At 34.2% G+C, this 22,818-nt stretch overlaps 3 protein-coding genes across 3 annotated transcripts; 2 read left to right on the top strand and 1 right to left on the bottom strand.

Moving 5' to 3' along the window:
- The first annotated feature begins 4,902 nt into the window (after positions 1-4,902).
- Positions 4,903-6,390, top strand: LOC106426396 (histone H1.2). The gene is made up of 2 exons (XM_013867113.3): positions 4,903-5,471; positions 5,555-6,390. The coding sequence occupies exons 1-2, from the start codon at positions 5,274-5,276 to the stop codon at positions 6,173-6,175; spliced, it is 819 nt and encodes a 272-aa protein (XP_013722567.1). The 5' UTR covers positions 4,903-5,273; the 3' UTR covers positions 6,176-6,390.
- Positions 6,391-6,813: 423 nt separating this feature from the next.
- On the bottom strand, positions 6,814-9,964 carry LOC106426372 (calmodulin calcium-dependent NAD kinase). The gene is made up of 8 exons (XM_048753978.1): positions 9,128-9,964; positions 8,789-9,012; positions 8,510-8,571; positions 8,201-8,422; positions 7,999-8,119; positions 7,475-7,797; positions 7,264-7,408; positions 6,814-7,185 (listed from the first exon to the last, which is right to left on the bottom strand). Exons 1-8 carry the CDS (start codon positions 9,381-9,383, stop codon positions 6,892-6,894), a joined length of 1,647 nt encoding a protein of 548 aa, XP_048609935.1. The 5' UTR covers positions 9,384-9,964; the 3' UTR covers positions 6,814-6,891.
- A 9,819-nt stretch (positions 9,965-19,783) lies between these two features.
- LOC106426378 lies at positions 19,784-21,515 on the top strand. Its single transcript, XM_022701431.2, has 4 exons — positions 19,784-20,651; positions 20,742-20,852; positions 21,018-21,185; positions 21,293-21,515. Exons 1-4 carry the CDS (start codon positions 20,586-20,588, stop codon positions 21,374-21,376), a joined length of 429 nt encoding a protein of 142 aa, XP_022557152.1. The 5' UTR covers positions 19,784-20,585; the 3' UTR covers positions 21,377-21,515.
- The last annotated feature ends 1,303 nt before the right edge of the window (positions 21,516-22,818 follow it).

Genomic DNA, 22,818 nt, shown 5'->3' on the forward strand with positions numbered 1-22,818 from the left:
AAGGATTTGTTAACTTTAACATGTATTAACACTACATTTTCTTGTTAAAATATATCATAGATTATAGATAATATATCAAGAAGAGTGTTAATTAATTTGTGTTTGCATAAACCCATAAATTGTTGATAATATATATAGAAAACTACAACAACTTGTAATCATTATAAGCTAAGATGCCATTGTTTACAATTATTACTTTAATCTGGTCCACACATCACTACTGATATGCCACCTTCATGTTCTTTAATGGCGAGATGATCTCTAGTTTTTATTTTGCTCTATATCCACATAAACTTCAAAATTCATCCAAACAAAACTCAATAACATTAAAGCTTTCTATGTTAGCGGCAAGAAAATGGTAAAAAAACACGTGTTATGATTTTTTTTTATTGAACCTGCATTTTAAGATTATTCTCGATCGCCTTTTCTACAATAATCCCTAACCATAAAATTCAACGATAAGATAAAACATATATAAAATCTTCAGTTTCTGTGTAATAGACTCAAATCGATTTGTAAAATATTTGAATACATTTTGTTATAAGAAAACATATTTGTGAAATATAGTTAAACCGTAACACAACGATTTGTAAATAATCAGTTTGTATATATAGCAGGTTCATATATACGTATTGTTACCCGAATTACCGACAAAAATCTGAGTTTTCTTTTTCGTTTGAAGAACTCTTTGAAACTGGAGTACATTAAGTACCATTTTCATCCTGAATCATGAATAAATAATTAAAAGAATGAGAAAGCATTGAATTGAACATTGAAGAAAATTAATCTGAAAAGGAGAAATATAAACCTGTATAGATTTTTTACTGCACTCAAAACACTGGAAAAATGAAGAAAAAACGTTGATAAAAGAAAGAAATATGAAAAATCAATTAGTTGCTTGAAGTTATATATATAGAAGTTAGACGATTTGACATTGCTGGGGAAAAAAGTGTTTGAAATCGTGATAGAATTTCTAACTACACAAGACACTTTTTCTTGGAAGTTTGAACATCTTAGTAGTGGTGTGAGAAAATTTAGGAATCAGTTTTGTCTTATAGTCTTCTAAAAATTGAATTTGTTATTTTTAATTGATTAGTTATTTTTGGAACACAATGCCAAATATCAACTTTTTATTGGATGAATGACTTGCAATTTAGTGTATAAAGGATTTGTTGAAATGTACTTGTGTGTTATTGTTCCACGGTTTCTTGAAACTGTGTGTCTTGAGTTGTGAGAATAGTTATCAACACAATACCACATAACTTAGAGCATCTCTAAGCATACTACATATTTGATTCCAAAATAGAGTTTGGAATAAGAAATGTTACAACGTCAATCGATTTTCCATTTTATAACAAAATAAACATTGAGTTTACTCAATAAATGAAATAATATATTTATTTTCTGTTCATAACTCCATTTTTATTCCAAAATAGAATGGAATTTGAGTAAAATTCAACTCCATATCTCTTTTTTTTTTTAGTTTTGTTTTAGAAATGCTGTTAAGTAATAGTTAAACGATAATTTGCATTTATAAGCTGATTCTGATAGTTTTGGTATCTTCTTTCAACCAAATGAGACTCTAGAATCTGATTTTCTTTAAGGCTGCGTTTTGAAAGTTGATAAATTGCAAATGAGCTGATTTTAGATGGAGTTGAGAGACGCAACTAATGCCATATAACAGCTAACATGTTAGTGTTTTCTTTAAATAAACAACCCATGTGATTGATATAAAATTGGTATTGTGATTTACATATCATGGTAGATAATTGAGCTTGATTTGTATTGATAGTTTGGTTGTGATTATGCTGTCATAGGCTTTACGGAAGTGTTCTAGAAATTTCTTATTGTCATTAATTTTTGGATATAAGTATATCAAAATATTAGAATTTCATGGCTTATCTCTGTGGAAAATAATGTATCAAAACATAAAAATTATAAATTTACATTTATAATTTTTGATGCATGCAAACTTAACAACATATATTACAGTTGGTGCATTGTTTTCTTCAGTGGAGTCGATCACCTTTAGGCAAAGTTGGTCCATAATGTACATGTCAAATGAAAATTATTACATTTTTGTCATTGTTTATTTCTAAATATAGTTGTAAAACAAGATCTTTGTTTTAAGTTTCTGCGTTGGTCTAACATTCACTATATATATGACCTGACCAATCACATCTGCAAATATAAATGGTAAATAATTAAAGTATAATTTTTTTATTCACTGTAATTCAAAACTTTTAAAAGGATGAAGATTGGTCCTAGATTCTTTAAGATAATCCATCAATTGAAAAGCATTGATGATGAAAGTTTGACTTTCTTTGAGAACATTTTAGTGTTTATTAATAAGATATTCTTCAACTTGAGCATATATATAATTTCCATGTAAACACACAAATTACTACAATTAAAAAAACAAGATGACATCGAAGTTTAGTTAATGGTTTTAGAATGTTTTGAAAAAATCTACATGCTTTAATATTTAAAACACCATATTAAGTATCCTTTTTTGGTTAAGGGCAAACCTGCTCGTCGACCAACATCATTTCAAGAACATTTCCATCACTACTCTTATTATATGCCTCTAGAGTACTATTCTATAACCTGCATTTTGATTATTTTTATTTTCTCCCACTAAATCAATGTTGTTCGAGGGAACGAATAATTGTTTTTTGTGTGTACACCATGGAAATGATCAAATTCATTAATTTTGGTAAATAAAACATATATTATCAGTAGTTACTTCATTCTTTTTGATCATCATCTTTAGATGAATATGAACAATAATTTTCATAATAACAATTAAATACTGAAGATCATCTTATTGATATTTTTTTTTTTTTTTTTTTTTGACATTTTAAAAACATGGGTAGGTGACATTAAGTTGAAAGTACCTTTTAGGTATGTGCGAGAACAAAAATTAAACTAATCATCCTCATTTCTCATGGTTCTACTTCTATCCAAGCACCGATGGCTCCATCAAAACACGGGGTTTTAACTGATATCACTAGTGCATATATATAACTAATACTGCATATATATAACTAATACTACTATGTGCATAACGAACTTGTTTATGTCCAAAAACCGATTGGAAAAGACATGGAAATAATGGACTAGTGGTCCGAGCCCATTAGTCGTAGGTATTTGACATTTTGCATGGAGACAAAAGATTGAACCTATCATTTCTCATGGCTCTAAACATGCAAGCACTGCAATAAAATTTTGATTAATTTGCCTAAATCTAGAGAGTCCATTTACATACAGAGAGTCAACACTACTTGAATCCCATTAGTCTAAATTCGAGGAATAAAGATAATTAATGGTCTACTTCTCCCTTTCTTTCTTTTTTTTTGCCATGATTTCCTTCAATTTTGTTGAAAATTTATATCCGGAGCATGAATAGTGCTAATTCAAGATATGAACATCATGTCAAGTTCTTACCTGACTTATATATGTCTCCGTATCTCATGTTCTGTTAGTCTAATCTATCACAAGTCCTAAGTCCGAACAACAGTTATAGCGCCGTGCAAATTTGATCACATAAATCTTTTGAATATTCTGTAAATACTTTGGCGTGTGCACTAGGAATATATGGCATGTGTGGACAGTGGATATCATCTATTCATTCTATGTAGATAAGGGGCGGTGACAACTGACAAGTAATCCAAGTAATCAAGCTAGTCATAAGATTCTTTAACATATGTAGATGATACTAAAAAAGTTATCATATATAGATTTATAGTTATGGAAGGATATCAGGAGCATAACTCTAATTTGTTAGCAACTTAGCATGTCCGGTATATCGATAAACTGAAAACAAATTGACATTTGTATCAACCATATACTAGCTCGTTACTAGATCCACAGCGAAAGAAGTTCATTTGTTATTAATTTGCATGTTTGTTAATGGCTGGTTATTGTATTCTAGTATATTGTTAGGACTTGAGAGTATCTTGAAACCAACATTAGCTTCTATTGGTAATCGTAAAATGGAGATGCATGACATCCGAAAGTAAACCATTGAAACGCAGTTAATAATCGGATGAGAGACTGGTGGAATGTCTAACACATTTACTTTCACGAAAGGGAGATTAATTAAAGGTTTTTATCTTGCTTAGCGGCTTAGTATTGTATATATTAATTGAAGCTTTTTTCTTAAGAGTACCCCTGTTTATAAAAACAGATGTAAATCTGGAATTGTTCAACTATGGTTGTCTATAGACAAATTCTTTATCGTTAGTGAATGAAATATAGTTCAGGTCAATTTATTCGTTTTTTCATTTTAGCTGGGTTAGATCACTATGTGTTAGATAAAAAGGTAAAGCAACGTAAAAATTTTGTATTCATTACAAAAATATGTGTTTGCTAATGAGAATCATATATATTGTTACCGATAATAAAACGACTTCTATGCTATTAGAAGGTAGATGCATAGTTGCAGACATCATCATTATTGTGAAACTAAGTCTTGTAAATATAACTTGTATAACAAATACTATATTATAGCGAATTATTACACGATGTAATTAATTTATGAAAATGAATCCAATACATAAATCTCTGGTTTATTTAGCTAAGACTCTTTAAAAGGTAGACACATCACACATGCAATAAAGTTGTGTGTGGCACCACCATATACTAGAAGATGGTCATCTTCGGTCGACTCCAGTACCACGATTTTCCACCAAAACAAGATCCGATTTCAAAAATGCTTGGTTCGTTACACTCCTTGATTAGTCTAGTTTCCAATGAATACAAACACTCATAATTTTCCCACAAGCATTCTCCATAAAACCAAATATACCTTAATACTATCAAAACAAACCACAGTTTCGACCAACCTTGCTTCAAAACAGATTTTCTCACTCTATACTAATCCGTTTAACACGAGTAAACATTCAAACGAAACCTTAAAGAATTATCTACTACATGGAAAAAACAAAATTAAATTTCATCAAGTATAACTCAAGTTATGACAATTTTAATCGAGCCTAAAAGCACACCAAAAGCACCTATCCCACATTCATTAACCTCCACATCCTCGCACCCACACTTCTCATCTCTACACCGTCGATATCGTTAAATCCAACGGCTAACATTCAAACCTGAGCAGCAACACCGATCCGAGTACTCATCGTATTAACCAATCAGAGCAGAGATAGAAACCACACATCTGACTATATAAACGTTTCCGAAGTTCTCGTCGTCTTCATCAGAATCCAATCCAATCCCATAAACTTCTTCAAACAGAGAGAGAAATAAAAAAGATGTCGGCAGAGGAAGAAACCGTTCCAATCAACGTCGAAGAGACGGTGACGGCGCCGGCGAGTGAGAAGAAACCGGCGGCGAAGGGAGGTAAAGCAAAGAAGACGAAGGAAGTAAAAGCAGCAGCAGCTCCGAAGAAGAAGCCTGCAGCTAAGTCTCCGAGGAAGAGAACTTCTTCATCTCACCCTACCTACGAAGAGGTATCAGATTCGATTCGATCTAATTTTATGATTTCAGATTAGGTTTTTGAATTTTGTTTAATTTGAATCGAATCGATTCGCAGATGATTAAAGACGCGATCACGACGTTGAAGGAGAGAACCGGATCTAGCCAATACGCGATTCAGAAGTTCATCGAGGAGAAGCAGAAGTCGCTTCCTCCCACCTTCAGGAAGCTTCTCCTCGTCAATCTCAAGAGACTCGTCGCTTTAGGGAAGCTCGTCAAAGTCAAAGGCTCCTTCAAGCTCCCCTCCGCTAAATCAACCGCCGTTACTGCTCCTAAACCGGCTCCGGTTAAGAAGAAGGCAACCGTATCTACTAAACCGAAGGCTAAGGTTGCTAAACCAGCAGCTAAAGGAACCAAGAAGACCAAAGCTGTAGTAGCAGCTGTGAAGCCAAAGGCTAAAGTCGCTGCTAAGGCTAAACCAAAGACGAAGACAAAGACTGTGGCGGCTGTGTCCAAGACCAAAGCTGTTGCTGCTAAGCCTAAGGCTAAAGAGAGACCTGCCAAAGCGGCGAGGACTTCGAGTAGAACGTCTCCAGGGAAGAAGGCTGCTGCTCCTGCTAAGAAAGCAGCAGCGGCTGTGACTAAGAAGGCCACGGCCAAGGCGACGGCTCCGGCTGCTAAGAGTCTGAAGGCGAAGTCTCCGGCGAAGAGGGCTTCGACGAGGAAGGTGAGGAAGTGAAGAAGATGGGGTTTAGGGTAGTGAAAGGGGGAGATTGAATACATGGTTGTGATGATGGTTAGCTTCTCTAGGGTAGCCTTGTATAATTTGAATCATCCTTGAAGAAGCTTTTTTTACCTTTTAGTTGTTTCTGGTTTCTTCTTGAGACCTTTAGTTTCTTTTTGTAATTTTTGGGTTGTTTTGGAATTAAAGCTTCTTACATGGTTAAATGTTAATCTAGTTCTGTCTGAACTGATTCTTGACATTGTAGCAATGTGTTTAGCTTTCTGTCTGGTTGAATGTTCTTGTTTCATTGTTAACATACTATGCTTTGAAGGAACTGGTCTACCTTGAGCATCTTACATGGTTTGCAGACATGCTTCTCCTAGGTTTATTGATTCATTTAGTTCTGTCTGAATTGATTCTTGTATGAATCTTAAACATTGCATCATTGTATTCACTACTTTCTTTCTTGTTGAATCTTAAACTTCAGCTGGGTTTAATCTTCATCTAGTTTTGTCTGAACAGATTCTTGTATGAATCTTAAACATTGTCATAATGTGTTCATGCTTCTTTCTTGTTGAATGTTCTAATGCACAGACAACATAACTATGCTGTGAAGGAACTGGTCTACTTTAAGAACAACAAACATGTCAAAGTTTAAAGTGAGGTTCATACCTTTTGTCTGAATCATATATAATGCATTTGGTACCTTAAGTGAACAGATAAGAACATAGCTAGGAAGAAAGTACATCACTTTGCTCTGTTTCTGACTTTGGTGTATCTTGGAGACACTGTTTGAATCTTTCCACTTTCTGAATTGAGTATTTGAGCTCCTGCTGAATGTTGAACCTGGAAGGAGACAGCACAATGTCTTTCCATATTGACCCAGCTTCACAAGCAGGGTTTGGTCTTCTGTATAGCTCGTAAATTGATTCTGCATTCTCGTTTAACCTCCCTACGTTCTTCAAACAGTCTATCTCCTCTGGATCCACTAGCAATGTCTTCTCCTTCTCTTTCCAGGCTATCATCTGCACAAAAAAAAAATCACAATTGTCTCACCATGGATTCTCACTTTCATTTACTTATAACATTGTCAAAGTTCTAACCTTTGGTGAACCTTCAAGAGCATTGGTGCAGTAAAGCCTTGCATTGTCAACTATGTTGCAATACGTAAGAAACGCATCTGCAAACCTCTTGTGAGATCTCAGCTGAGATCTCACCCTCACCGCTCTTCTACACATTATTGCTCTCCTGCATAAACCTTATGTTAGGAACAGACACACACTTGTTTGAGAACTAGTTACCAACAGCTCTCACCTAATGCCTCGAATCACTGCTAAGTACGCATCGCACACAACTCCAACTAACTCTATCCTGTATGGCTTTCTCTCCTTCCCATCCTCTTGCAGCTGTTGTCTCTCTCCTATGCGTTCCCAATAGTTCTCTATCACGTCTCCGTTTTCACCAACCTTGTAGCCGGGTCCCATTCTGTAACGGTGGCGATGCACATTCCTTGTCATGGTTATGGTCTGTACCACAAACGGTACCCACGAGAGTGTTCCATCCATTATCACATCCCTCCCTTCGTTGAGAGCTGTAACGAGTAGTGATGATGCTGCATCTGTTGATGATTGATGAACCTGCCAAGAGTTTCAAACATTTTTGTGGATATTGAATATATCATAAGGTAATATGTTTCTTGTTTTTGTTCTTATATATATATTTACTGGAAGAGTTACTAAAACTTGATTTGATCCCAATATGTATTTTTTTATTACTATCAGAACCGCACTGCAGAATAGAGACGGTAATAGAGAACTATTGGAAACAAAGAACCTTACGAATTCAGCAGTCTTGATCATATCAGCATGGCCTCTGGAGCTTAGAGCTCTGTATATCACATCAGATTCTTTGAAAGCATCAGCTTCGATCACCACAGCATCTGCTCCTGCCCAAAATGGTCTGATCCCAAACCACACATCCATGTTTACAGGCAAATGAATAGATCTAAATGAACTTATATATTAGATCTTTTTTACTTACTCTTTGAGAATTTCTTTAAGCACAGTGCTCTTTCCTGCACCCATGCCACCACCCATAAGGAGTAGAACAGGGCTACGGTCCTTGTGTGCAACTGGTGCCATCACTTCTGTACACTCAGAGTCATCAACAGATGCTATCCCCATTGCTTTCATTTCCTCCACCAATGTGTTGAACACTCTTGCCACTTTTAGATTCTTAGTCACCCTCTCAAACCTCTGATCTCTATTATACCAACCAAGAAACAATCATTTGGAAAAAAAAATCACCAAAAGAGAACACAATATGGATAGATTTGTTGTTTAAGATCACCTTGTTGCTGCCATGACAATGTGCTTGAGCTTCTTTTTAGGCTCAACATCAGCGCTGAGTATCTGTAACAAAATCCATGTTAACAGCTAAGGTCAAGGCCGGTCCTGGGCATTGCCAAGTGAAACATCGGCCTATAACCCACAATTTTTTTTTTTGAAAAAAGTTACATAGAAATAAGTTCTCAAATTTGTAAAATTTATTTTTATTTAAACTTTCACTAAATAGCCTACAGCCTGCAAAATCTCGGATCTTAAAAGTTTTGTTTGTGTTTTATGTTACCTGACTGATCATGAGATCTGCATGGCTCCAGTGGTAAGCAAAGTAACTGAGAATACATCTCTCAAACTCCTCGACGAGTTTAATGAAGAGAGAATCAGCATCAGGCTCTTCAGAGAAGAAGCTGTAGATGTCCTCCTCGCAGCAACCTGATTTCCTTATGTACTCATTGGCTAATTTGCAGAGATGAGGACATTCTCTCCTGTCCTTGAATCCCATTTGACGCACTGCAACAAATAGAAAGAAATAAAAAACACAAAACAACATGTCCTTTATGGTGATGCATCAAAATGTATATGATCATGGAGAATTCGAAGAGGATAATATGTAGATTGATTTTACCAACGTAGTGAGAGAATCTCTCGAGCTTCTCATGGCCTTTGTGTTTGTGAGACCGTCTGAGACGAGGGATGTTCTTGGAGTGACGTATCTTCCTCAGACGGTAATGTAGTGCAAGGGCTAAGAGCAAGCCAATGGATGAGATTACCAAAATCTGTGAGAAGGTCGTCTTTTCATTGTTGCTGTTAAGCTCTGGAACACACATTGAACTGTTAAGCATATGAATGGATTCGGTTTGGAGATGATCATCAAGAGACATGAGATTAAAGATTGGTAAAACTCTAAGATTGGGGACTAGTGTTGTTTGAGTTTGTTTTGTGTTAGGAGATAATGTATCTGCTTTCTCCACGTGTTACTGTACTGTACTAAAATAGCCTTTTAGCCCTATTACTCCGGATGTTCTTGTGGTTTTGACCATTTAATTTTGTTTTGTGTAGCCAAGAATCTTATTCTCCATGTATGTTGTGTGTTTTAAAAAGGTTTTAGAAACTATTTTCCTCAAGGCTATATAACATAAGATATGTAAACTGACTCTTAAGTTAAGTTGATTAGTTGTTTGTCATTGTTATTGGAACATATTGGCGGTTTTGCAATGTCAATGTATGAGAAAAAGTTTGAAAGAATATATTTGGTTACTATGTTATTAAAAGGATTTTTAACATTAAAACTCTACAACTAAGTTTGTTTGGGTAAAAACTCCCAAACTAAGTATTTAAACAAAAAACCCTCAAACTAACTTTATTTAATGAATTAAACCCTAGCAGGTCATAATTATCGTTACTACCGGTAAATCTTTAGTTTAGGGGTTTCTACATTAAGTAAACATAGTTGAGGGGTTTTACCATTAAAAATTGAAAAAATCAAAATTTTTATAATATTATCTAAAAAATTAGTAACTGAAATTTTCAAAATTAATACTTTTAATTTTTTTTTGTAAATATATAAGTTTGATATGTTTTGAACATCAACATCATATATGTATAAAATTAAAATTTAAAAACCTAGAAAATATAATAAAAAATTATCTAAAGATTTACCTGTAATAAAATTACTAAAATTTTAAAAATGTAAAAGACAAAAAATATAATAAAAATTATATCTTATCTAGTAAAAATGTAATAAGGATTTACATGTAATAAAATTACTAAAAGGTTAAAACTGTAAAAAATAAGAAAATATAATAGAAATTATATCTTTTCTAATAAAACTGTAATAATAAATCTTTAGATAATTTTTATTATATTTTCTGAGTTTTTACATTTTTAATTATACATATATAATATTGATGTTAAAAACACATCAAACTCATATATTTACAAAAAAAAATTAAAAGTGCTAATTTTGAAAATTTAAGTTACTAATTTTTAGATAATATTATAAAATTTTGAATTTTTTTTTTTTTTGATTTTAATGGTAAAACCCCTCAACTATGTTTACTTAATGTAGAAACCCTCAAACTAAAGATTTACTGGTAGTTTTGGTAATTATGACCTGCTATGGTTTAATTCTTTGGGGGTTTTTTCGTTAAATACTTAGTTTGAAGGTTTTTAGTCAAAACAAACTTAGTTGAGGGGTTTTCACGTTAAAAATCTTTATTAAAATACCCTTTATCTTTTTGATCATGTGTTTTGAAAAACAGTGAGGTTATCTAATCTATTTAATTAGACTTTTGTTTTGGATTTTATGTGCGATATTTCAGTTTTGGACTACCAAATATATGTTGATCTAATAATTCAAAAGATAAATGTATCATTATTTAAAAGATAAATGTATCATTCATTCACTACAAGAAAACAACGACATACTAAGGAAAAAAATCGTCGGTATGTCGTCGGAATAACGTTATTCCGACGACATACCGACGAAACAAGTCCTCGGAAATAACTACTCGGAAATTCATTTTTCCTCGGAAATCCCTCGGAATTTTCCGACGGAATTCTGAGGAAACAAATTTCCGAGGAAATTCCGAGGACCACCAGTTCGTCGGATAGCTCCTCGGAATATACCGAGGGAGAACTTCGTCAGGATATTTCGATGGACTTTCCGATGGTCCAATCCTCGGAAGTTCCGACGAAATATTCCTCGGAATTTTCATCGGAAAATTCCGAGGAACGGGTCCCTCGGAATATTCCGAGGAACGGGTCCCTCGGTATATTCCGAGGAACATGTCCCTCGGTATATTCCGAGGAACTGGGTCCCTCGGTATATTCCGAGGAAGATGTCCCTCGGTATATTCCGAGGGTTCAATTCCTCGGAATGTAAAAAATATTAATTTTTTTTAAAAAAATAAAAATTTTGAAATTTATATTCGAAAATATAAAATTAAAATTAAAATTGAAATCATATTAATTAATATTCAAAGTTTCACAAATAAAAATAAAACATTCCGAGTTTTTGGAAAAAAAAGAAACTACGGGTCTGGCACGTCCGGGAACACCTCGTTTGGGTACATCCTCTGCATCATCTCCATCATTTGCTGGTTCAGCCTCCTATGTGCCTCATAGCCCGCCTGTTGAGCCGCCATCTGGGTCTCCAACAAAGATATGCGATCATCCTTGTCCTTCAACTGAGCCGTAAGTACTTCTGGATCAACAAAGGGCGGTGGTGCAGAAGAAGGAGGAACCGACCGGGTGCGACGACCCAAACCGACTAAACGTCCCTTCTTCTTTGGAACCGACTGAAATAGAAAATAGCCAAATTTACAAATTTAAATCAAGAAATAAATAAATTGAACTTAAAAAAAAAAAAGAACTTACGGATTCAACGATTTCGTTGATTCGAAACCGGGATAAGTTGGTCGAAGCCTTCGAAGCGTCATCCTCGGTTTGAAGCTGAGACACTTCGTCTTGCACCTGAGTTTGGACCAGGCTGACCACTTCCCCCCACAAGACCGTCATCAATCTGGCCGGTCTTCTTGTTGGTATACGCCCTCTTCATTAGGGCGAGATCATCAACCGGCTCGCCATCATTTTATTCCGCCTTGAAAAAAAACATAAATTAAAGAAACATTTGAAATTAGAAGAAATGGACAAAAAATAAAATTTCAAAACTTAAATAATTGAAGAAAAAGCGGCTGAACTTACCATGCGATCTCCCAGAGAGACAATAGATTGAGCACCCAAGTTATGCTTGAAGACGCCCTTCCCTTTACGGTCGCTCCTGCGGTTGGTGGAGTTGGTGGAAGAAGTTTCTTTCGTCTCTTCCTTATCCCAATGCGCACACAATTCCGTTCAGACCGTGTTGTTTATCGACTTTGGGACCTTTTAATAATAAAAAAAAGAAAATAGTTTAATAAATTAAAAAATACTTTAATAAATTAAAAAAATTGTTTAATAAATTAAATCGAACCTTATTGATTTCCCACTTCTTCTTCCACTCGTGGATCTGCTTCCCGTAGTTGTCCATAACTTTATGGACGAAGTGGTGATAGATAAAGAGCGTCTCATCGGAATTCCAGGTGAATTCTTGCTGAAAAAAAAACACAATTAATAGAAAATTTATATTAAAGATTAAAAATATAAGTAAAAAATTAGAATACTTACCGCAAACTGCCGAAACCACAGATGCTGCTTGTCGGTAGGGAAATCAGTGAAAGTCGGATGTCCCTTGTCGAGGGCCGAGTACATCATACGGTTGATCCATGCGCTGATCCCGTTCCCGGATCGGTTGAACCTAATAAAAAGAACAAACGCTTAATAATGAATCAAATTTTAATGAAAAAAAATATGTTTAATTACCATGTTTGACCCCGTCCATGTGGATACGGAGTGAGATAGGGAACATGGTCACGACCAGGCTGTCGAATCAACTCCGCAACAGTCATCACGCCCGGAGGACCCGGAGAAGCAGGAGCGGGTGCAGCAGCGGGAGCGAAAGGAGCAGGAGCGGGTGCAGCAGAGGGAGATGTATGGTAGGAGCTGTGGGACGAAGGGGAATCCTGAAAATGGCTGGAATCCCGAGACTGGCTCCCCGTACCACCACGACCACGACGCTGTCGAGGCCGAGTCTGATCATCATGCGACCAGTAAATTATAAAAAAAATATTTAATAAATATAGAAATATATAAATTAATTTTTTTTTAAAAAAAAATCCCAAATAATAGTTTTTAATTACAAAAAAGTTTTATAGACATTAAATTTTTTGATAAATATATAAAAATAGTTCTAATAAACAAAAAATAGTTTTAATAAATAAAAAATAGTTTAATATTTACAAAAAATTAGTTTTAATAATATTAAAAATGTTTAATAAATATAGAAATTTATATAATATAAATATAAATTTTTTTTTTTTAAATCCCAAATAATAGTTTTTAATCACAAAAAAGTTTTATAGACATTAAAAATGTTTAATAAATATATAAAAATAGTTCTAATAAACAAAAAATAGTTTTAATAAATAAAAAATAGTTTAATAATTACAAAAAATAGTTTTAATAATATTAAAAATGTTTAATAAATTAAGAAATTAATATAATATAAATATAAAAAAACAATTTTTTTTAAATCCCAAATAATAGTTTTTAATCACAAAAAAAGTTTTAAAGATATTAAAAATGTTTTGTGAAATCCAAAAAATCGAATTTATATACAAAAAACGTTTTGTAAAATCCAAAAAAACGAATTTATATACAAAAATCGTTTTGTAAAATATAAAAATCGAAATTATACTCAAAAATCGAATTTATAAATACAAAAAAAATCAAAAATTTATAAAAAAATTCTTAATCAATTCAACAAAACAAATTATTCAACCAAATCACAATTCTAAACCTATTATACAACCAAATCACAATCCTAACCAATCACCTTAACAAAAATCTATCAAATCTACACAAAAACCTAACAAATAGAACCTAAGAGAGTGGGATAGGGTCCTTACATTATTTGTGTAAGAGAAAGGGGAGATCGCCGGAGAAGAGGTCGGAGAGGAAGGGTAAATCGCCGGAGAAGAGGGAGAAGAGGCGCAGAGGAAGAAGAGAGAAATGGGGAAGAAGAAGCGGCTTGTGGTTATAAAACCTAGGGTCCGACGGATACTATCCGTCGGAATTCCGTCGGAATTCCAATTTCAATTTTCGCGAAAAATTTGCCCGGTTAAATGAAAATATTCCGAGGAAATTCCGACGGATACTTAAATATCCCTCGGAATTCCGTCGGAATATTCCGAGGGAATTCCGAGGAACTAGTGTTTGGGGTTTCAAAACATCAATTTTTTTTGCCATATTTCATTTCTTATACAATTGTAATGCATACCATTGAGGATTCTTTGTATAGATGATCATAAACCATGAAACAACAAATTTCAAAACGAATTGAAAGTATTCCCTTCACCTTATAGTTAAAGTGTATAAGTGTTTCTCTTACGTTGTGGGGATTTCGTTCATACAATCGGAAAAATGTTTATTATAGGGTAAGGAACAAATGTTTGACTTCATAATCAGTCTAAGACACTTAATAAGGGTTATATAAGTGTTATTCAAACCGCAAAACGTTGTTTTCGGTTTAAAAACCCTATTTCCTCGGAATTTCCTCGGAATATTCCGAGGAAATTCCGAGGAAACCCTTATCTTCCTCGGAATATTCCGAGGGAATTCCGAGGGAATTCCGAGGAACTAGTGTTTGGGGTTTCAAAACATCAATTTTTTTTGCCGTATTTCATTTCTTAAACAATTGTAATGCATACCATTGAGGATTCTTTGTATAGATGATCATAAACGATGAAATAACAAATTTCAAAACGAATTGAAAGTATTCCCTTCACCTTATAGTTAAAGTGTATAAGTGTTTATCTTACGTTGTGGGGATTTCGTTCATACAATCGGAAAAGTGTTTATTATAGGGTAAAGAACAAATGTTTGACTTCATAATCAGTCTAAGACACTTAATAAGAGTTATATAAGTGTTATTCAAACCGCAAAACGTTGTTTTCGGTTTAAAAACCCTATTTCCTCGGAATTTCCTCGGAATATTCCGAGGAAATTCCGAGGAAACCCTTATCTTCCTCGGAATTCCGTCGGAATATTCCGAGGGAATTCCGAGGAACTAGTGTTTAGGGTTCCAAAACATCAATTTTTTTTTGCCGTATTTCATTTCTTATACAATTGTAATGCATACCATTGAGGATTCTTTGTATAGATGATCATAAACCATGAAATAACAATGAAATAACAAATTTCAAAACGAATTGAAAGTATTCCCTTTACCGTTCATTAAAGTGTATAAGTGTTTCTCTTACGTTGTGGGGATTTCGTTCATACAATCAGAAAAATGTTTATTATAGGGTAAGGAACAAATGTTTGACTTTATAATTAGTCTAAGCCACTTAATAAGGGTTATATAAGTGTTATTCAAACCGCAAAACGTTATTTTCGGTTTAGAAACCCTATTTCCTCAGAATTTCCTCGGAATATTCTGAGGAAATTCCGAGGAAACTCTTATCTTCCTCGGAATTCCGTTGGAATATTCAAAAAAAAAAAAAGTCGATGCTAGTCTGTTTCCGAGTCATAATCACCAGATGAATCTGAATCAGGATCTTGGTGAAACTCTCCAATCACTGGTTCATCCTCTACGTGAACGACGACTTCCTCTACGAAGTCGGTTAAATCGACTACAAGGCCAACTCCAGCTAAATCTTCTGCTGCACTGAAGTTGCCGGATGTGCTTGGTTGTAGTGGGTCTTCCAGCTCAGAACTTCCCTGAACTCGGCCTCTCGGGTTGAGTCTTGTAACAGTAACCCATGGATCGTCTCTGTTCCTTACCCGGAGGTACTTGATATAACAAATCTGTAACATTAAAAAAATTATTAGTAAAATTATAAATTAATACACATGATGATGAATCATTCTAAATAATTAACATTTAATTACCTGATCGGTCTGAGAAGCAAGAATGAAAGGATCATAATATTGCAGCTTTCGGCTCGAATTTACTGATGTAACACCAAATGCATCTGTTCTCACACCTCGATCAAGAGTGTTGTCGTGCCAATCACAATAGAAAACAGTACAGCGCAATCCAACCATGCCCAAATACTTGATTTCCAAAATCTCATGTATGTGTCCGTAGTATACATCATCTCCTGATGCAGAACAAACGCCAGCATCATAAGTCGTACTCGAACGTCTCCTCTTCTGAGTTGTGAATGCATATCCTCGAGTACAAAATCTCGGATATGACTTCACAACAAATTTTGGTCCAACGACCATCTCGCGTATCCAATCGTCAAATGTTTCACTTCTGGCCAAACCAGCAGACACCTATATATCAATAAATGTGAATTAGTATAAATATGTGATAAATGATATTTTAATTTGTTTAAAGCACTCACATAAGTAAACATCCATCCAGAAAATTCTCTCTGCTTCATTTCTTCTAGTTCGTCCTCTGTGGCGTATCTATATTCGAACCTCTTTTCTGCCATGAAAATCCTGTACATATGATGACAATAATGTAATTAATTAAGATTTAAATTTCAACTTGTTAAAATAAAAATTTGTAAGCTTATTTATTTACCTCTCATATTGAAGAACATCTTCGCAGTTGGTGAGCAAATATGTTTGCAAATTACTGCGCTCCTGCTCAGTAAGTCGACGGTCCTTTGGTTTTCCGCTAAGTCGTCCAACGTCTGTGAAAATTTCTGGAACCGTAACATGATATGTTGCCCGTTCGCCTCTATCATCATGCCGAGCAGGTCTTTTGTTTTTGGTCTGAACTTCTGCTGGAAAGTAGTACTCGGCAAAGTTTGAAGTTTCTTCATTGATCATCTGTGCGACTATAGAACCTTCCACCCTACTTAAATTTTTCACCATCTTCTTCAAATGGAACATATACCGCTCATACAGGTATATCCATCTATACTGCACAAGACCACCAAGTTCCAATTCTCTTGCCAGGTGAATAACAAGATGCTCCATAACATCAAAAAATGAGGGAGGAAATATCTTCTCAAGGTTGCACTGAATCACGGCTATGTTAGTCTTCAAATTTTCAATACCTTCAAGAGTCACTGATCTCGTGCATAAATCGCGGAAGAAACCACTTATCCCTGCAATTGCTTCATGAACATTTCGTGGTAATAGTTCCTTGAAGGCAAACGGAAGGAGGCGCTGCATCATTACATGGCAATCGTGGCTTTTCAAGCCAGTAAACTTTCCTTCCTTTCTGTCGATACAGTTACGCAAATTAGATGCGTAACCGTCTGGAAATTCCACATCGTTTGAAATCCAATCAAAGAACGCATCTTTTCCCTCTGCATCAAGTCGGTATATGGGAAAAGGAGCCCTACCATTCTCATCAACATGAAGTTCTGAACGAGCACATATATCGACTAAATCCAGTCTTGACTTCAAATTATCCTTTGTTTTACCTTGAACATTAAGGATCGTGTTCATGAGATTGTCAAAAAAGTTCTTCTCAATATGCATGACATCTAAATTATGCCTTAGCAGATGATCCTCCCAGTATGGCAGATCCCAGAAAATACTTTTTTTGTGCCAGTTATGTAGGTCTCCAACAGCATCTACCGGAAAACGCTCATGTCCACCGACGTCTGGCGTCCTTTCTGCACCAAAATCTCTTAGTTGTGTCTTCAAATCTTTCCCACAAATTTCCGGAGGTGGACTGTCAAACACCCTCTTGTTCTTCGTAAACAAATTCCTACTCCTACGATATGGATGATCAGGTGGTAGGAATCTCCTGTGACAGTCAAACCAACACGTTTTCCCTCCGTGTTTTAGTTGGAAAACATCAGTGTTATCTTGACAATATGGACATGATAGCCTTCCATGCGTTGTCCATCCAGATAACATACCATATGCTGGAAAATCACTTATTGTCCACATTAGTACTGCCCGCATTTGAAAGTTTTCTTTACACGAAACATCGTATGTTTCAGCACCTTGAGCCCATAGTTGTTGCAACTCATATATTAGTGGCTGAAGAAACACATCAAGTGATCTCTTAGGATGCTCTGGTCCGGGAACGAGAATCGAGAGAAACAAAAACTCTCGTCGCAAGCACAAGTTTGGGGGTAGGTTGTATGGTGTAAGAATGACTGGCCATAGAGAATACTGTCTTCCACTCTTGCCAAACGGGCTGAAACCATCAGTACATAATCCAAGGTAGACATTTCTTCTCTCATACGCAAACTCGGGATACTTTGATTGGAAATGCTTCCACGCTTTTGCATCTGAAGGATGTCTGATCTCACCATCTGTTGAGTGCTCCGCATGCCATCTCATTGGTTGCGCTGTGCGTTCAGACAGATACAACCTCTGCAACCTTTCCGTCAAAGGCAAATACCACATCCTTTTATATGGCACTGGAACTCTTCCACTCGTATCTTTATAACGAGGCTTTCCACAAAATTTGCATGTAACCCGCTGTTCATCCGCCCTCCAATAAATCATGCAGTTGTCGCTGCATACATCTATTACCTGATACGATAAACCAAGACCAGCTACGAGTTTCTGAACCTCGTAGTATGAACCAGGAGCTACATTATCCTCGGGTAGAATACCTTTTACAAAATCAGCAATCGCATCCACACAGTCTTCAGCCAAATTATAATCTGTTTTAATGCCCATCAGTCTTGTAGCAGAAGATAAAGCTGAATGACCATCTCTGCAACCTTCGTACAATGGTTTCTTTCCAGCATCTAACATATCATAAAATCTCCTAGCTTGTGCATTGGATAAATCTTCTCCTCTAAATTGATCATTTACCATCTCCTCAGTACCTACACCATAATCTACATCCGTTCTAATTGGTTCTTCTAATCTAACCGCTGGCTGAGGTTCGCTAGTACTACCATGTTCATAATCAGTTTTCCCATGATGATACCAAGTTACAATGATGATACCAAATTTTGTAACTTCGTGTAAACCCACTCAAATATAGATGAGTCCAAACATCCCACTCTTTAATAACCTTTCTATTTTTACAATTAGAGCAAGGACATCTTAACATACCTGTTTTTGCTTCCGGTTGTCGGTTAACTAACCCCATGAATTCGGTTATACCTCGTTGGTATTCTTCCGTAAGCAATCTCGTGTTCGGATCCAAATGAGGTCGATCGATCCATGAACGAAAATAATTTGAAGAAGACATGTTTTTTATGAATCAAATTCGTGTGTAAATAGAGTAAGAGGGAGGATGAAGATATGGAGTGAATGAAGAGGAAGAGGAGTGCTTGTATTTATAGTTGAAATCCTGCCGACAGACCGAGAAAATTCCGACGGAATTCCGACGCCAACGGCTAGTTCGTCGGAATTTCTTCGAAATTTTTAAAATCCCCAAACGGCTCTCCAACGGCTATAATATATCCTCGGAATTCATCAGTTTTTTCCGAGGAATACATTTTTCCTCAGTATTCCGTCGGAATATTCCGACGGATTGATATTTCCTCGGAATTCCGTCGGTATATTCCGAGGAAACCAAATTTTGGGTTTCCTCGGAAATTTCTCGGGAAATTCCGAGGATTTCATTTTCCGTCGGAATGTCCATCAGAATACCGCTGTTTTCTTGTAGTGATTATTTAAAAGTAAATATATAACAATATGTTATTTTCATTAATAATTCAAAAGATAAATGTATCATTATTTAAAAATAAACATTCCCTTAAACTCTATAAATATACTTGGTAAGTTTAAATTATATTAAATTAAATTTTGTTTAAATAAATGTATAATATATGTTTAATAAATAAATATAAGATAAATGATTTTCAATTTTTAATTATCAAAAAATAATGGATGATAGTTATTATAAGTGTTAAAATCTAGATAACAGTTTAAAACAATATAAAGTAATGATGTATCACACTTTAAAAATATGAAATGATGATGTGGTGTCATGAGAAAATATGCTATTTATTTTATGAACGCTAAAGCCTAGATATACAGCAAAAAATAAAATAAACAATCTAAATTTTCTTAAAGTAATAGTGTGTTAAATTATGTACTGATGATGTGGTATTATGATAATCCATGGTTTAAAAATCTGTGTAATTAAAAAGCTACTTATCAAAATCTATATTCATGAAGAGTTTTCTAAATATACATTTAAGAGGGTTTTGAAATGCACATTAATAAAAGCTTTCTTAAAATTTATAAAGATATTATACATATTTATCAGTATCTTCCTAAAATTTAAAAGATATTTATTTTTTTGAAGAAAGGCTTTAAATGATATTACACTTATTTAGTAATATTTCCTAAAATATGCATATAATTCAAATTTAGGAAGATATCATACACATTCATAAATGTTTCCTTAAACTTTTTATTGAAAAATAGTTTCTCATAATTGTTTTTGGAAAATTTCAATTTTAAGTACTATTTTAAATTATTTCTCTTTCACAAGATTTTTAAAATCTACCCTATATAAATAATCCTCCTAATAATCTCAGAACTAAATATTTATGAACATTATTTCCTATCAGTGAATATCAACGAATGCGAAGATGCCCCGGGCTATTCCAGCAAACGAGGACCATTTTTCTATGCTTGAAACTATGTTTGGTTTTCAGGTAATATAAGCAAGCACAATTTTTCTGTTTTTGTTTAGTTGATCGCAAATTAAATTGAAGTGTCCTGATTTATTAATTGTGAAATTGTAGGAAGGTTCACTTCAAAGAGAGCACTTGAAGAGTATGTTACTTAACAATATCCAGCGTCGAAAGTCTCGAAATGAAAAACCACCCGTTGAACCATCGCCATACGAGACTAATGTATGTTGTTGAATTTAGTTATACATATTATGTCTTTTCTAGTTCTTGGTGTGATAGGCCTGAGCATTCAGCCAAAAGGTTTATGCTCAGTTCTCGGTTCAGTCTAGTTATTCAAAAATATTTATAATGAGAACTCATACGAGTTTATGTGTTAATCTAATTCAGTATCCCAAGTCCCAATGTCTCGTGAGAAGCGTCAAGGCTATTGTGTTCCTCGCACTTCTGGTTCTGGCAAGCCTCGTTATCATCATAACTTTTGATGTTGTGACAATCAAATACATGTTACTTTGCATGCTAGCATTCATCTCATTCGGATGTGTAGTTTCACAGCTTGTAAGTTATCTTGTTCCATTAGTCTTATTCTGGATTTGAGATATCTTTGTCATATCATGTCTTTATTTTTCCATTCATTTACCTATGTGTCTCCCCCCTCACTGCAGATTGTACGAGCATGGAAGCCTTTAAGTCAATGGTTAGGGCTCTGCTCATCGGGAGGACGCGGGCTTGGGGCTATGAACTCGTGATCGGTTTTATATTTGAACGTTTGCTTCTAAATGACTATCGATGTGTCGACATTTATATTTTATAAAATTTATATTTTGATACAAGCTGTTTTACAATAATACCAAATCTTAATCTATATATTGATTTAAGTATTAAGTATTGTGCTCTATGTCCCAAAGCTTAATTTTGCACTTTTTGGTTTTAACAGACTGGTTTTACTTTTTGATAATCTGTTTGTTTATTTGTGTAGTCTTTCAAATAAATAGTAAAGACCAAGAAATTTTAAGCATCTATAAATAAATCCTCGTGATTTAACACACAAAAATATATACATCTCAGATTTCTTAGGGAGAATTGTAAAAGATTCTAACAGACTTCAGTGAAGCAGCTATTTGCCTATCTGAGGAAAGTTTTTACAAATTTTGCATTTCAGTGTCTCGATCAAATCGTTTGAAAGGAAGAACGATGTAGAATAATAAACCATACACAGAGACTGATTCCTAAACATTGTAGCTAACCACACAAGCGTGATTGAGTGGTACGGCCAGCTTGGAAAGGTGCTAAGCACCCCGGGTTTGAAACCTACCAAACTCAAATTTATCCGTTTGTGTGGACAGACATAGGTATCTAATTTCCGTTGCGAACAACCGGATCTGTCTGGCTGCGGTGGACAGACGTCCAAGGGATTAGTCGGTTGGGCCTCGGCTCGCTGGACACTCGGTTATCGCAAAAAAAAAAAAAACATTATAGCTAAAATTTTAAAATATACAACTAGATCTCGAACCGCGCAATCGCGCAGATTTTTGTTGTCATTGATTTTTATATAAACATTTTTTTTTTCAATTCTAAATTGGTATATATAATAATACATATATGTCTATCAGTTTTTATAACATAATAAGTTTACGGTATATTTTTTCTATGAATAGATTGTTTCAAACTTTCACATGTATTTGTATCTTCTTCTTTATATATATTTTCGGATTATTATTTCATTATTAAAATCGTAACTATATATATAAAGATTAGTAAAATAATTTTTTTACTGTCATATTCAAAGATATTGTAACATTTCAAAAATTTAGAAAGTTTTTAAAAATTAAACTTTTCGCTTCATAGATTTATATTATCGAGTAAATAATTAAACATTTAGTTTTTGTTTAATTTTTAAAATAAACTATATAGTTTTAAATTTGTTTTCATTGGTTTAAGGTAGTAAAGATTAATCATTGTTAGATAACATGATTTTTGTTATTTAAAAAAAAAATCTTTATAATTTTAAAAGTTAACATCAACAAATATTTAAATAATTAACATATGAGGTATAGTATTACAACATTAAATTATATCTATTTAATTTATACTATCTATAAATCCAATGTTTCATCTATTGTTTAAATTCAATTATTGATAGTCCAATAAAAATTTCCGGTTGGCCCAAAATTTAAATAACAAGATTAGA

Source organism: Brassica napus, chromosome C4 (genome assembly GCF_020379485.1).
Source record: "Brassica napus cultivar Da-Ae chromosome C4, Da-Ae, whole genome shotgun sequence".
NCBI lineage: Eukaryota > Viridiplantae > Streptophyta > Magnoliopsida > Brassicales > Brassicaceae > Brassica > Brassica napus.